We start from the raw sequence: 12,582 nt of genomic DNA, 5'->3' as shown, positions 1-12,582 counted from the left end.
ACACCTCTCTCTTCCTATTCTCTGTCATATCTATCTACTGCAGGAGGCAGGGCCAAGTGTCAGAGACCCCACCCCCTGTCGCAGAGCAGCCTATCATCTGACACTAGAGGGCCCCAGTGCTGGAGGAGCAGTGGCGATAGCAGGAAGTCGTCATTTCATGGCCTTCTATGTCGTTTTCTTCTTAGGTGGTATAGGATTTGCTGTATTTCTCTACTGCTTGGTTATACATCGGCGCAGTTTTGGGCGCCAGGGCCACCACCTGCCAGATAATTCGCTGTCGTCAGAGAAGGGGCGGGATCTGCTTGGCTCCTCAGCCACTCCACAGTCACCCAGCAGTGCCAGCCTGCTGTCTGAAGGATTCCGGTTGACTGAAAAAAGGAATGGGACAGCAACCACAAATACGACCACAACGTTACTCAGCAACCAGGGTAATGGTGGTCACCATGGAAACAGCTATAGCGGCACCCTGATCAACAGCAACTCCAGCAATGGCCATGGGAATTCCCTGTACTCCAACTGCAACACAAGCAACAGCCATCTGAAATTCCCCTCCGAAATTTTAGATGCAGACATGCTGGATGGAAGGACGGGGGAGAGGGAGAGGGGAAGGCCTGAGGGGGGAGAGAGGGAGTCGGGAGAGGGGGGCGAGGTGGATGAAGGGCTGGGGGATGGATTAGCAGGGTTAAAAGGACTAGAGGAGGAACTTGCAAACCTTCCTGTGTATAAATCGCCAGCACCCCTGGCTAAGTGTGAAGAAAGCTCAATATGAAAAGGTGATCCAAATATGCTCTACTGTACTAGTAAACCATTTTGCATCCTCCAAATAAACTTGATAACAGTGCGAGGAATGCAAAACGGGCCTCAAAATGGCTGTAGCCAAATGCCTTTGGATGGGAGCTGTGGCATGAAGAGAGAGTGAAGAGATATAAAAGAAATATATGATAAGTTATGTCTAAGCATGTGAGAAAGATAGCTGAATCATTCCATATGGAGAGAACTGTGAGACAGAAAACATATTTAATTGTTGGAATAGACTGCTTATTGTCAGTCACTCAGGATGGGAGCCACAGCTAAATAAGTGTGTCAGATGTACATATAAATGTATATATAAACAGTCTGAAAGTGAGCGTGATAAGACACAATTCAAATGTTTCAAAAAATCAAAGACTATATGTCTGCTTGTGCAGGCATAGAAAAGCCATACTATCCTTCTCCTTGTCTTCTGTTGTGGTTTGCTGTCTAATTCTCTTCTTCTCCTAATGGCTCTGCAAAAGAAAAAAAATTGCACATTTGACTTTTTCAGCACCTCTCTGTCTATCTCTGTTTCTCTCTCTGACACACAAATTAAACACAATCCCAGACTTTGATGAGTCCAAAGGCACCAAAGGACTATTGAGCCATAGACTGCCCAGTCAAACTGCACTGATCTTGGGCATAAGACTGAGAGATGTCACTGTCAGAGACTAATGAACCATAAATTCATTGAGGAAGCAGATGAGCCACAGTGACCATGATGGGGCTGTTCCTGCCTACGCTGCTGCAAAGGTCAAGAGGATGATAAGGTTCACAGTCACCTGTCAGATTTATGTCTGTGGAAAACAAAGAATGCACAGCATGCAAAGAACTGACAGCTGTCCAGATCTGCCACTGTTCATTTTCACAGTTACTGACAGAGAGTGCAAATGCTTCTCAGAATGGACCTGTCCAGACACAAAACCACCATCTCCTTGTTGTGTGTATGTGTGGATTTCAAAACGTACACAATGTATTGTTTTTGTCATGTTGTTTTGTAATAAAGCCTAAAAAAGTTGCTCCTATCTGGTAGATGTCTGGTGAAAGTCTGACTGTGAGAGAGTTCACTGATTTGAAAGTAATTTCTGCACCTTTTGTGTGTGTGAGTGTGTGTGAAGTTGTCTATGTGGCTACGGGTGTATGTGTGTATCTTTTTAAGACATAAAATGGTGAGTTCATACCCAATTCATGAAGTTCACAAGGGTGCTTAAGTGGATTTTCTGAAGACTACCCAAGAGTCTGCATAGGGTGCAAACTTCACCACACTTGACTTGGAAAATTACCCATAAACCTTGCATGTTCTCCTTGTGTCTGCTTGGGATTCCCCCAACAGCACAAATACATGCAGGTTAGGCTGATTGGAAACTCTAAATTGCCCCTGAATCAAACAGATATTCTGATTAAAATTCAGATAAAAAGATTAAAAAACATCTGCCTCTCTGAGTAAAGACATATCAGTACAAGTGTAAGACATTATACTTTGAATATTTGAAAGTAGAAGCTTTCTTATCAAATATCATCTTTCTAAGTTATGATTTAAATAAGATTAAAGCTCATTTCAGACACAGTGAACATCACAGGAGAAAATGGAGATGAAATATTCTCTGTGCTTCTCCTTAATTGAGCTAATGCTTCCTGACAGTATAATAGTGTCAGTGGGGAAATGACAGGATATGGCCTGTAATAGAAACTGACATTCAGCAGGATAAAAGCCAAAAGCCACAAAGCCATGAATAGTCATGTTTCAGACATAAATGTGTATTGATATCATTCAGTGTGACAGTTTCTGCCCCCCATCACTTATATTAAAAGTGGTGTTGAAGGGGATCTCTTAATAGCCAGTATGAACAAGAGGATTACATTGAGAAAGCAGATTTAAATTGACTCAAATGACAGCGAATTAGAATAAAATTAAACCAGCAGTTCAGTACAAGCTTAGTTGCATCACAACTTTAAGACAGCCAGGCCAGTTTGCTTTTAATGTTAGAAATAACATAATGGATTCTGACAATGGATATTAAAAGTTTGGATAGGAAAAGATAAGTTGACGTAAGTATTACAGTGATTATAAAAATAACTTTTAAAAATGTTCTAGTGCATGTAGCACCCTTAACTTGCATGTACCATAGAGCATATTCATTAAAAATTTAGACAAAGAATTTTCCATTAGAAATGGCACCATCCTTTAAAGAGACCAGGCTTTTTATGGATGGTGGCTGTGATGCATATTTCAGTACAGTATGTAATCCTCCACCCACCCATCCTTCACATTAATGGTATACATACAGACAAATTAAAGTAAAAAACAACATAAAGTGTCTTAGTAAGATGAGAAGACCCATGATGTGATGTGTGAGGAAGAATTATAAATTTAAGTATATTGGGGTGAAAGGCCTGATGTCAAGTTGGATCAAGGACTTTTTCAATGGAAGATTAATTCAAGTAAGAATAAGGAAGTTGTTCAATTTTGTTGATGAAAATGGACATTTATTTTCTATCCATAGACAATAAAAACCTATAAAAAAAACCCTAAACCTAAACCTAAACCTAAAAAAATTAGCAAATGAATCAGGGATGGACACCTTTGAGAATGCTCTCATATATGCATATGCTCTCATTCCAGCTTGCTATTATCCAGCTTTAAGAACAGGAGTTTTAAATAGAGATATACCCAACTTTATATATAATTGAAATTGTGTGACCAAGTAGGCTATAGCATTTGTATGGATACTAGCACATGTAGGAATCAATGCAAATGAAATAGCTGACAAGTGTGCCAGGAAAAGGAAGCCACAAAAATTAATCACACTGACAAATGGAAATGAATATCACAATAAAACATAAGCTGAAATGAAGGTGGCAAAAGCAGTGGGAAGAAGAGAGAAAAGGAAGGTGATTGCACAAAATTCAAAGAAAAATTAGAAAAAATAAACAAATCCAGGATGTGTTTTAGTCATACAGGATTGAACAGCACATTATTTAAAATAGTAAATCTGGGAAAGTGTTATTTTTATAGTTTTCTGCATTTCTGTCCAAAATATGATGCTGAGATAGGGAACTGATACTGAACCTTAAAGACATACAGTTAAAGAGCGTTATTTTCTCAATTGTATTTGTTCTCAGGTTTTTTTCTTTAAAGTATTAATATAATTAGTTATTTTATAGTTCGATGCCGCATCTACACTCCACTCCACTTGGTGGCGCCACAGGAAGTCCCCGCAGACTAGACGTAGTGACGTCGTAAACGTCAAGGTACGTGCGCCGGAAGTTCGCTACGGCTTTAGTCCAGAAGTCTAGAGGGTAGACATTGGATTCAGCCATAGCGGCGACATGTTGACCCGATTGACGCGGTACGGGCCCGCTGTCCCCCGGTTACTCTCGAATGTTCAAGCTCGGTATGTGTCACAGTCGAAACCTACCGGAGCCGCCGGTTCGGCCGCTGTGACAGAGCTGCACCCCGCTGCAGAGGCCGGACACGGCGAGGTCAGCCCCTATGTGAAGGTGAGTTCCTCTCATGGAGCATGTACACACACTCACACACACAGCAGACAGTGGCTCTGACATATTAAACGTGTTATTACACTAAAATGTACCGTGTCCCTCTGTCCTCTGTATCAGAGCTAACTTACAGGTCTGTATGCAGCTTTTACCCGCGTTACTGTCAGCTTCAGCTCCCTTTGTTTACAACACTCATGGTGGATGACTATGACTTTTGCTTTTTACACAGATTGGCATGCCAATTTGAATTTATTAATAGACTTTAAAGAACATACACTTGTCCAGGTGCTGAGTCAAAAACAAACAAAAAAACTAAGAACTGGCGCAGAAGAAGTGATAAACTAAAATAAGAACATGCATTAAATTAAAGGGGCATTTCACTGCTTTGTGTATAACTTTGTTTTAAAACTAGGTCACCTAAGCTGAAGAACAGTTATTTTTATATTTTAAATTGGTTCCCATGTCTAGAGACAACAGAAAAAGTTTGTAGATTCTCCATATTACTATTAAAGGGCAATCCTACAACAACCAGAATGCACTGCGTGTCACGTCCAATCAGGCTTACTTACTCTGTCTACGCTGCAGTCAGTTCAATTATGTGGATCAAACAAACATACCAAGTAACACAGTCACTGGTGTGCTGTTACTCAGAGTTAGCAAAGTCTGATATAGGCTTTTCTGTTCTGTCTGTCTGTGCTTGACCTGAAGATGATCTCCAGCTATCAGGAGAATGGAGGTCCCTCTCTGGGCTGATGCTGTACAACTCCAGTGATAGCTTCCTCTTCCATACCCATTTTTGTCTAATTCCACAGTTCTATATGTTATGTTCACCAGTGTTGTTCTACACCAGGCATGTCCAAACTATTCCATAAAGGACCGTGCGTCTGCATCAAGAGGGCACGATTTGACCAGTCAGCTTGTCTGAAGACTGAGATCAGTTGATTAAATGAGTCAAACCTGGTGTGCTCCTCTTTGGTTGGAATGAAAACTTGCAGACCACACAGCCCTTTATGGAATAGTTTGGACACCTCTGTTCTACCCCATGCTAATCAGTGTTTTCACTGTCTCTAAATACTAGGCTACTTCAATAAACCTGTTTTGAGTATTCCTTTTTCAATGACTAAATTTGTGACATTTTTAGATGCAGCACTGTCAGTAGCCAATTTAGAGCCATTTAGATTTTAGAACTGAATTATTACCAGGAAGCACACTTGTTACACTGATGATGAACAACAACATTAAAACTTGAATCTTACAGGTCAAACTTGACACTCATGTAGCTGTTACAGGAGGTCAGTGTGATCATGTCATATATTTGTGTTTTCATAGAATCCAGACTACCATGGCTTCTCCAGCGATCCCGTGGTGGATGACTGGAACATGAAAGTGGGCTTCTTCTTTGGCATCTCAGTGGTTCTTGTCATCGGAGGAACATTTATCAACTACTTACCAGACCACGGGTGAGTTCTCTCTTCAGGCTTTGATATCTGGTATCACTTTTGCAGTTGTTAAAAAAAAAAAGATGAAAACAGTTCTATCACAACAAACCAAACATGGATTTATTTTCAAATACAAATATTTTGGCTTTCTTAGATTTATATTGAACAAAAATGGATGAGAACACACATCGATAAATTATCTGTTAATTTTTATAATGAAGAGTTGTCTAGACTTGTACATGATAAAATACACAACAAAATTACAGTTTGTGCACTTTTCACATTTAGTTCAGGAGACTTGAGTGAAAGGACATAAACTCAACTATGCATAAAAAACATTGACCGGTGACATAATAGTTTAACAGTGATCAAAGTGTAGAAACAGTAGAAATATTGTTTAGCACAATGTAGAACAAAATATCAGCAGTAACAGTAATATAGGAACACGTATGTCGTACTGCCATGTATATTTTAAATAAAAAGCATTAAATAATCCCATTTGAGAAGCTGAAACCAGCAATTTGAACTAGAAATTTTGCTTTAACAAATGAATCTGGAAAACCCAGCTAGTTGATAATCAGGTTTGTGATACAGGTTATCCAAAATAAAAAAGAAAGCCAGACTAGGTTGAACTTGCTTTGTGGTTCAGGTCTTCGGTCAGCAGTTGTAAATGTGATTGGCTGGCGAGCAAATGGTGCATCTGAACAGGTTTGGTCTCAGTGGGAGGATTAAAGGGAGTTTACAGTCAAGCTTGGGTTTATTATTGATGTATAGTGGTAAAATATTCTCTCTCTCTGTGTTTTCCAGCATGCGGAAGTGGGCCAGAAGGGAGGCTGAGCGTCTGATCGTGCAGAAAGAGAAAGAGGGTGTTCCTCTCATAACGGAGAACTACTATGACCCAAGCAAGCTTATTCTGCCCACTGCTGGAGAGGAGTAGGATGTCCAACGTCCAACTTAATGTGTTTCAGGATAACTGTATTTCTCTATGACAGAATAAATATTGTACATGTTGACTTGTGTAACTGTTATGAGTGGACAATGAGTTTGTGAAATATTACTCTCCTCCATCTTTTGGTGTCTGCCGAATTTGCTACTAAAGGTCCCTCTATGTTAAGTCAGATGCTAACTTGTCTACTGTTTGGTACTGGACAGGTAGACAGGCACAGCACTAACATCTCTTGAGTGTTATCAAGCTAATATTTTCCTCTTAGAACTAAATACATACTACAGCTGATGACATGTGCAGTGTCTGTGTTCCAAAGTGTTACAAACCTCCAGCCTGAAATCAAAATTGATCCCATTTCACTTTATTTCATACTTTTAACTAAACAAATGAAAGCTGATATGCAACCATGCTGCTTATAATTTATGGATGACAGAATACCAGTTAATCAAATATTTATTATTTTCTTTTTATAATTTATCTGTATAAAATCCTATTGATTACTCTTGCCTCAGATCTAAATATTGTTATTACTATGCTCACTGGTTGCATAGGGAAATGTAGACTGTGACTTCATCTCAATCATCAAGCAATGTGGTGGGTTTACTGTAGCCAAACATCCTGAAGTCCTCCTCATAGAGCTTGTACAACCTCCTCCTGTCCTCTAGGGGCACTGTTTCATACCAATCCGACATTGAATAAGGGGATGTCATGTTTTCGTAAGAAGGCGGGAAATTGATTTCATCCTTCAGTTGCAGGTTACCTAGCAGCAGTTCGGCATCGTCCTGAAGAGTCTCCTGATGGCCAACAAAATCATACCTGGAAAAAAACAAATCAATTTCATGTTAAAAGTGCATTCCACCAATTTTACATTAGTTTACTTATTAGTAATACTATTCAGCACAGTTTTACTGTCAACGGCTTTTGGGGTCTTGAAGAAGCATTCTGACATCTTCTAAAATAACTCTAATGATGTCATTGGGGTGATCTGAGCTTTTGGCTCAGAGGCTATAACTCTTTAAAAGATATATTGCATTAAAACTGGGGGTGTGGAGTATGAAAGACAAAATTATTTGCTTGGCAGGAAGGGTCTAACAAAGATATGCTATCGAGATGCATTATGGAAAGTGCAGGATCCACAGTTCTTGGAGTTTGAGCTGAATAATTCACCTCTATTTAGATTTGATTGAAAACCTCAACCATGGTAAACAGTGCTGCAAGGTCCAGTCCAGAGGCAACACAGAGGATGTTACCTTTATAGCTACAGCTCATTCACACAAAAGATCTTACTGTATGAGGCAGGGGTGGCACATGCGGTACATCTGCCTCCAGTGGGGTTCAAAGGGCTCCTGCTTCTCTGTCAGGGGGTCCAGGAGGTACTGAATAAAGTTGTAGAAAGAGGGGCGTATGTTTGATGCGAACGCTTCCTCCAAAGTCTGTGGTGGATCAGGATTATTCCCATACAGACGCAGAATGGTCCGGCCAAAGTTTTCATAGTAGTACTCATTGTACCGCAGGAACTTGTCTCGGTAGGCTGAGATAAGACGGACAAACGGGTCCCGGACAAACATGAATTTGCTGTAGTACTTCAGCCTTACCTGTAGTCAACAAATGAGAATATATGAACCCTCTGTCACACTGAATCAGCTACTAATATACTACACTTGTTAAGTCTAATTACTCTAGAAACAAAGACAGGTACACTTTCTTTTTCTAATGTCACTGTATGAACTGACCTTTATCTCTGTTCTTGAGAAGTTGGTTAGTTGAGTGAGCTCATTTGCCTCGTGGACCAAGTCACCAGAGATGGACATGGGGTCAACATATGGCTCACCCTGTTTCAGGACAAACATAACCCTCTTCCAGTTGGTACAGGCCACCTGTAGATAAGAACAACATTAAGAGTCTACAGCCATGCTAGCAGTGATGTGACAGTGGTGCTTTGAGCTTAGTGATATAAGAGACAATGCTAACATCCTGATGTTTAACGGGTATCGTTAACCATCTTAGTTTAGCTTGTTAGAATGCTACATTTTCTAATTAGCTCTTCTGTCAAGTTAAAGATCCCTCAAGGACCATGTATTTAGACATTTCTAATTAGCTCTTCTGTCAAGTTAAAGACCCCTCAAGGACCATGTATTTAGACATAAAAATATTCTGCTTGGAACAATAATCTGTGTCTGATATGGGTTTTTTTCACTAAAAGTCTTATTACCATATAAAATCCACATACTCCTCCCTAACTAAAAAATCCAATCAATTTCAGTAAATACGTATATACACAGTAAGGTAATAGTCTTTCTGTCCTTCACTGACTGTTGGAATTATTGTACATAAAGTTATCTCATATTTACCCCTTTCTATAAACATTGACCTTTATAGTCTACCAGCATGTTGTTTTAAAATTGTTTTTCAGAACTTGTGACCCTGCTCAGGACGTCTTTGAAGTGTGTGTGTCCACCTGTGACCGATTTGTGACCGACTTGTGACCCCCACCCTTTAGAGCAGTAATGACTATGTAAATTAGGGAAATCCTGAAGCCAATAAAAAGAAAGGGTTCTGCAAGGTTTGCTCAGAGCGGGTTGGAGATTGTAACTGAGCAGATCTCTGTCCGTTCTCCTTGCAAGTAGAAACTCTAATCCTGTTGTCTTGTCTTCCTTTGTTTGATATTTTAAGTGTTTTAGGTTGCCTGAACCTGACAATAACATACACTATATTTTATACTACAGATACCTATAAACTCAATCCACAAGTCTTTGACAGGTATAGATATAGTATTATCATCACTTTGACTGAATATACAAAGAAAAAAAAACATTTACATTTAAACTTAAGGGTTGCGTTGTAGCAGAAAGAACCAAATATGATGAGTTCAAATGCAAAATGCCATCAAGTACTGTAAGTGGAGTTTAGGCCTGAAATGCTGAGTGAAAGAATTGAGTTCCTAGGGATGAAAAAAGACTAAATTGAGCAAGTTCTTGAATAGTTGTTGAGGACAGTGTGTCCACATTGTGTACTGTGAGTGTGTTTTATGTGTTTATCACCTTGGGAATATAACAGTAGATGATGCCGTGATTGTCATCCACAATTAAGTTCTTCATCTCTTCGTCACTTAAGTCATCTAAACTGTACTTCCCCTCAGAGAATGCCTCTTTGTCACCATTGCACATTTCTCTTAGCAGCTGCTGTCTCAGCTCCTGTTGCTGATACGTCCTCTCTGCTGTGATAAGAAGAACCAAAATAGTAATATTATGAGTGCTAAATTTAGTCTGCTTTATGGTGGAGATGACTGATGATTTCAGGTGAAAGTCAAAGTCAAACATTTGCCTTTTTCAAAGCCCCCGCCTGGCTAAAGACAGGAATTATGTTAAATGAATGTAATCCATGATAATCCAAAAGCAATCAGGGGTGAGGCTACCACTCACTATCCCCTGATGGATTATTATTTACCTATTCGTTGCACTGGCTATGAAGCATAAAATACAAACAAAACGTACATCACACAAACCATGTTCATTCTTAAAGAGCAGCAGTGGTGGGAAGACTCATTTGTCTTTACAGTATATCCTTATGTTAATATTATCCTTATTATCTCTCTCACACACAGAGACAGAGACAGAGATAGATGTTTGTATCCCTTTATATCCCTGAGGACACTCATTGACATAATGCATTCTTTTGCCCCTTACCCTAACCTTAACCATCACAACTACAAGCCCAAACCCAACTCTTACCCTGAAACCCAATTCTAACCTTAACATTAAAACCAAGTCTTAACCCTCAAATTGCCCTTTGAAGTCCTGAGGACCGGCCAAAATGTCTTCACAATGTTGTTTTTTTTTAACTGAAATTGATTCTTTCAAAGATAGAAAGACAGCTGCCCACACATACACGTGGAAAAAATATTGTACCTCGCTGTTGTTGTGAAATGTCCCATTGGTAATAGAACAAAATGATGAGGAATATGAATCCCAGAAATCCAAGGAGGAGCAGGTATCCTCTGTGTGCTGCCATTACAGCTGCAGTTTTACAATGTTACAGCCTTTACTGATAAACCAGAAACAATGACAGTCAGTGTTCAGACTTTTAAGAGCACTTCCTTACTCTCGTAAAAGTGATTAAGCCAATATTCCTTTCTTAATGAATTACTCTATAAAAACATCACAAAAGACATACAGTACAGATAAACTGAGGATTTTACATAATATATTACACTTTGCAAAAAACATGGTGTACACATTTAAACTGAAGCTGAAGCCACATGCATTACTTTCACTGTTCTTCAAATGAGCACGACATATTCTATTTATGCTCTAGAGTTCAGTAAAAACATCACACATAATCATCAAATCACTCACCTTGCTGCAAAGTTCAGAGGGAAAATCACTGATCACTGCCTCAGCCTACAGGAACATGTCTGTATACTGTTGGAATCCTGAATACTGTTTGAGATCTTTATCGGCAAAAGTTTCATCACCACTGCAGTATGATGACTTTGAGATCAGAGTGAACTCCATTAAGCAGAAGACAAACAAATATGAGTGTAACAATAGAGGGGCACAGCTTATCCAGTGTTTAAAACTCATCCACACCTCTTTGCGTATTGAGTGCCAAATGCTCTGTCCAATAAAAATGGGTGTGTCACTTATTAGGACCCAAGCAGGTGTGGCCAACAGTCCCTGGTGCTGAAAATGGAAATATCCTTTAGTTTTTGTAAAGATGATCATTATTCCCCCACACCTCTGCATTTTGTAGGGGCTTGGGATGCTTGAAAACTCTGGCCAGCAAGCACCATAATGCCCCCAAATGCAGGATCAGGTTGGAGTAAAGTTGCTTTGATGTTCTTGAAATTCAGTAGGATTATTGCTCATTCTTGACATATTCCATTTTTACATTTTTTCGCCCAACAGGAAGTCAGCCCCCCTTTGACAAGAACTAATCTGACTTCAAATTTGGAAGGTGACATGTAATGACCTTAAATTGTGAAGCTTTTGAGTTTTGAAACAGGAAGTTGTTCTAACTCCATAGTTGTTGTTACTTTACATTGTCCAATCTGGCCCAAATGTGTCCTGCTTGATAAGAGTCCAGGTCTGAACACATCTACATGCCAATATTGAGTCATAGTCATAGTGCCCTGACAATAGGAAGTCAGCCTTATGTTACAAACATCATGAGAGATGACATGAGATTTACATGGTGTGGTCTACACGATATACAGCAACATGACATATAATAAGTGGGTGTTATCTAGCGCCATGTAGTGGTCACAGGAGGTGATTGTTATCTCTGAAAATGTGTATCCATGTCAGTTGCTTTCTGGAAAATATATTACTGCATTAATATTTCATTTTTGTAGTATTGCCTACAGGCAACAGGAAGTGAAGCCTAAATGAGGCGTAGGTCATCAAATGTATACATAGCTTCTATTACGTCATCTCCAATGCCACGTCCTGCACACAGTAAATATTTACCCATACAGTGTCCGATAATCCTCAATATTTAGAGCTGTGTCAATAGTTGTCAGGTAGCCATCTCACAGCTGCTGCTCCCTTTGACCTGTGAGGTGCGAGGGCACATTCATCACTGCTTGTAACTTTAATTTGTTTTGTTTCTTTGTTCATTTATTTGTAGTAAAAAAGACAAAAAAAACATTAAAAACGCAAGAACAATAGTGACAAAAATCAAAGACTTTATTTCTGGATATAGTTTTGTTGATGTTTGAATGTCTGGGCAGCGCGCTCTATATTTTTTAAAATTAAACTGAAAGAGCACATAGTAATAGGTTGTTTTGCATTTTAAAAAACTGCTTACTTTTTACTTACTACTTAGTATTTCTTGATTTTAAGTACAGTAAAATCACATATATTAGATGAAGATGACAGTATGACAGCATTTGTGTTGAGTTCTTGC

At 39.3% G+C, this 12,582-nt stretch overlaps 3 protein-coding genes across 3 annotated transcripts in view; 2 read left to right on the top strand and 1 right to left on the bottom strand.

Moving 5' to 3' along the window:
- The window catches only part of sema4f (sema domain, immunoglobulin domain (Ig), transmembrane domain (TM) and short cytoplasmic domain, (semaphorin) 4F), a 51,289-nt gene extending 49,578 nt beyond the window's left edge, over positions 1-1,711 (top strand). Inside the window, exon 15 of the mRNA XM_053343351.1 lies at positions 44-1,711. Within this exon, the coding sequence (XP_053199326.1) occupies positions 44-769 (726 nt within the window). The 3' untranslated portion in view covers positions 770-1,711. The remainder of the gene's footprint in view (positions 1-43) is intronic.
- A 2,345-nt stretch (positions 1,712-4,056) lies between these two features.
- On the top strand, positions 4,057-6,751 carry ndufb11 (NADH:ubiquinone oxidoreductase subunit B11). The gene is made up of 3 exons (XM_053343365.1): positions 4,057-4,293; positions 5,620-5,750; positions 6,537-6,751. Exons 1-3 carry the CDS (start codon positions 4,123-4,125, stop codon positions 6,664-6,666), a joined length of 432 nt encoding a protein of 143 aa, XP_053199340.1. The 5' UTR covers positions 4,057-4,122; the 3' UTR covers positions 6,667-6,751.
- A 499-nt stretch (positions 6,752-7,250) lies between these two features.
- LOC128383452 (carbohydrate sulfotransferase 12-like) lies at positions 7,251-10,686 on the bottom strand. Its single transcript, XM_053343072.1, has 5 exons — positions 10,584-10,686; positions 9,717-9,892; positions 8,409-8,552; positions 7,963-8,270; positions 7,251-7,491 (listed from the first exon to the last, which is right to left on the bottom strand). The coding sequence occupies exons 1-5, from the start codon at positions 10,684-10,686 to the stop codon at positions 7,251-7,253; spliced, it is 972 nt and encodes a 323-aa protein (XP_053199047.1).
- Between the last annotated feature and the right edge of the window lie 1,896 nt (positions 10,687-12,582).

This window comes from Scomber japonicus, chromosome 22 (assembly GCF_027409825.1).
Source record: "Scomber japonicus isolate fScoJap1 chromosome 22, fScoJap1.pri, whole genome shotgun sequence".
In the NCBI taxonomy this organism is placed as follows: domain Eukaryota; kingdom Metazoa; phylum Chordata; class Actinopteri; order Scombriformes; family Scombridae; genus Scomber; species Scomber japonicus.
Note: the sequence above shows the minus strand (reverse complement) of the source record. Positions and strands in the feature narration are given on the sequence as shown.

Excerpts from the sequence above, each read along its gene's own strand:
- ndufb11 (XM_053343365.1), top strand. The coding sequence starts at position 4,123 with ATGTTGACCCGATTGACGCGGTACGGGCCCGCTGTCCCCCGGTTACTC. Across the intron at positions 4,294-5,619 it reads AGGTCAGCCCCTATGTGAAG|AATCCAGACTACCATGGCTT; the intron begins GTGAGTTCCTCT and ends GTGTTTTCATAG. Across the intron at positions 5,751-6,536 it reads AACTACTTACCAGACCACGG|CATGCGGAAGTGGGCCAGAA; the intron begins GTGAGTTCTCTC and ends TGTGTTTTCCAG.
- LOC128383452 (XM_053343072.1), bottom strand. The coding sequence starts at position 10,686 with ATGGCAGCACACAGAGGATACCTGCTCCTCCTTGGATTTCTGGGATTC. Across the intron at positions 8,271-8,408 it reads TCTCAAGAACAGAGATAAAG|GTAAGGCTGAAGTACTACAG; the intron begins GTCAGTTCATAC and ends TGTTGACTACAG. Across the intron at positions 7,492-7,962 it reads TGCCACCCCTGCCTCATACA|GTATGATTTTGTTGGCCATC; the intron begins GTAAGATCTTTT and ends GTTTTTTTCCAG.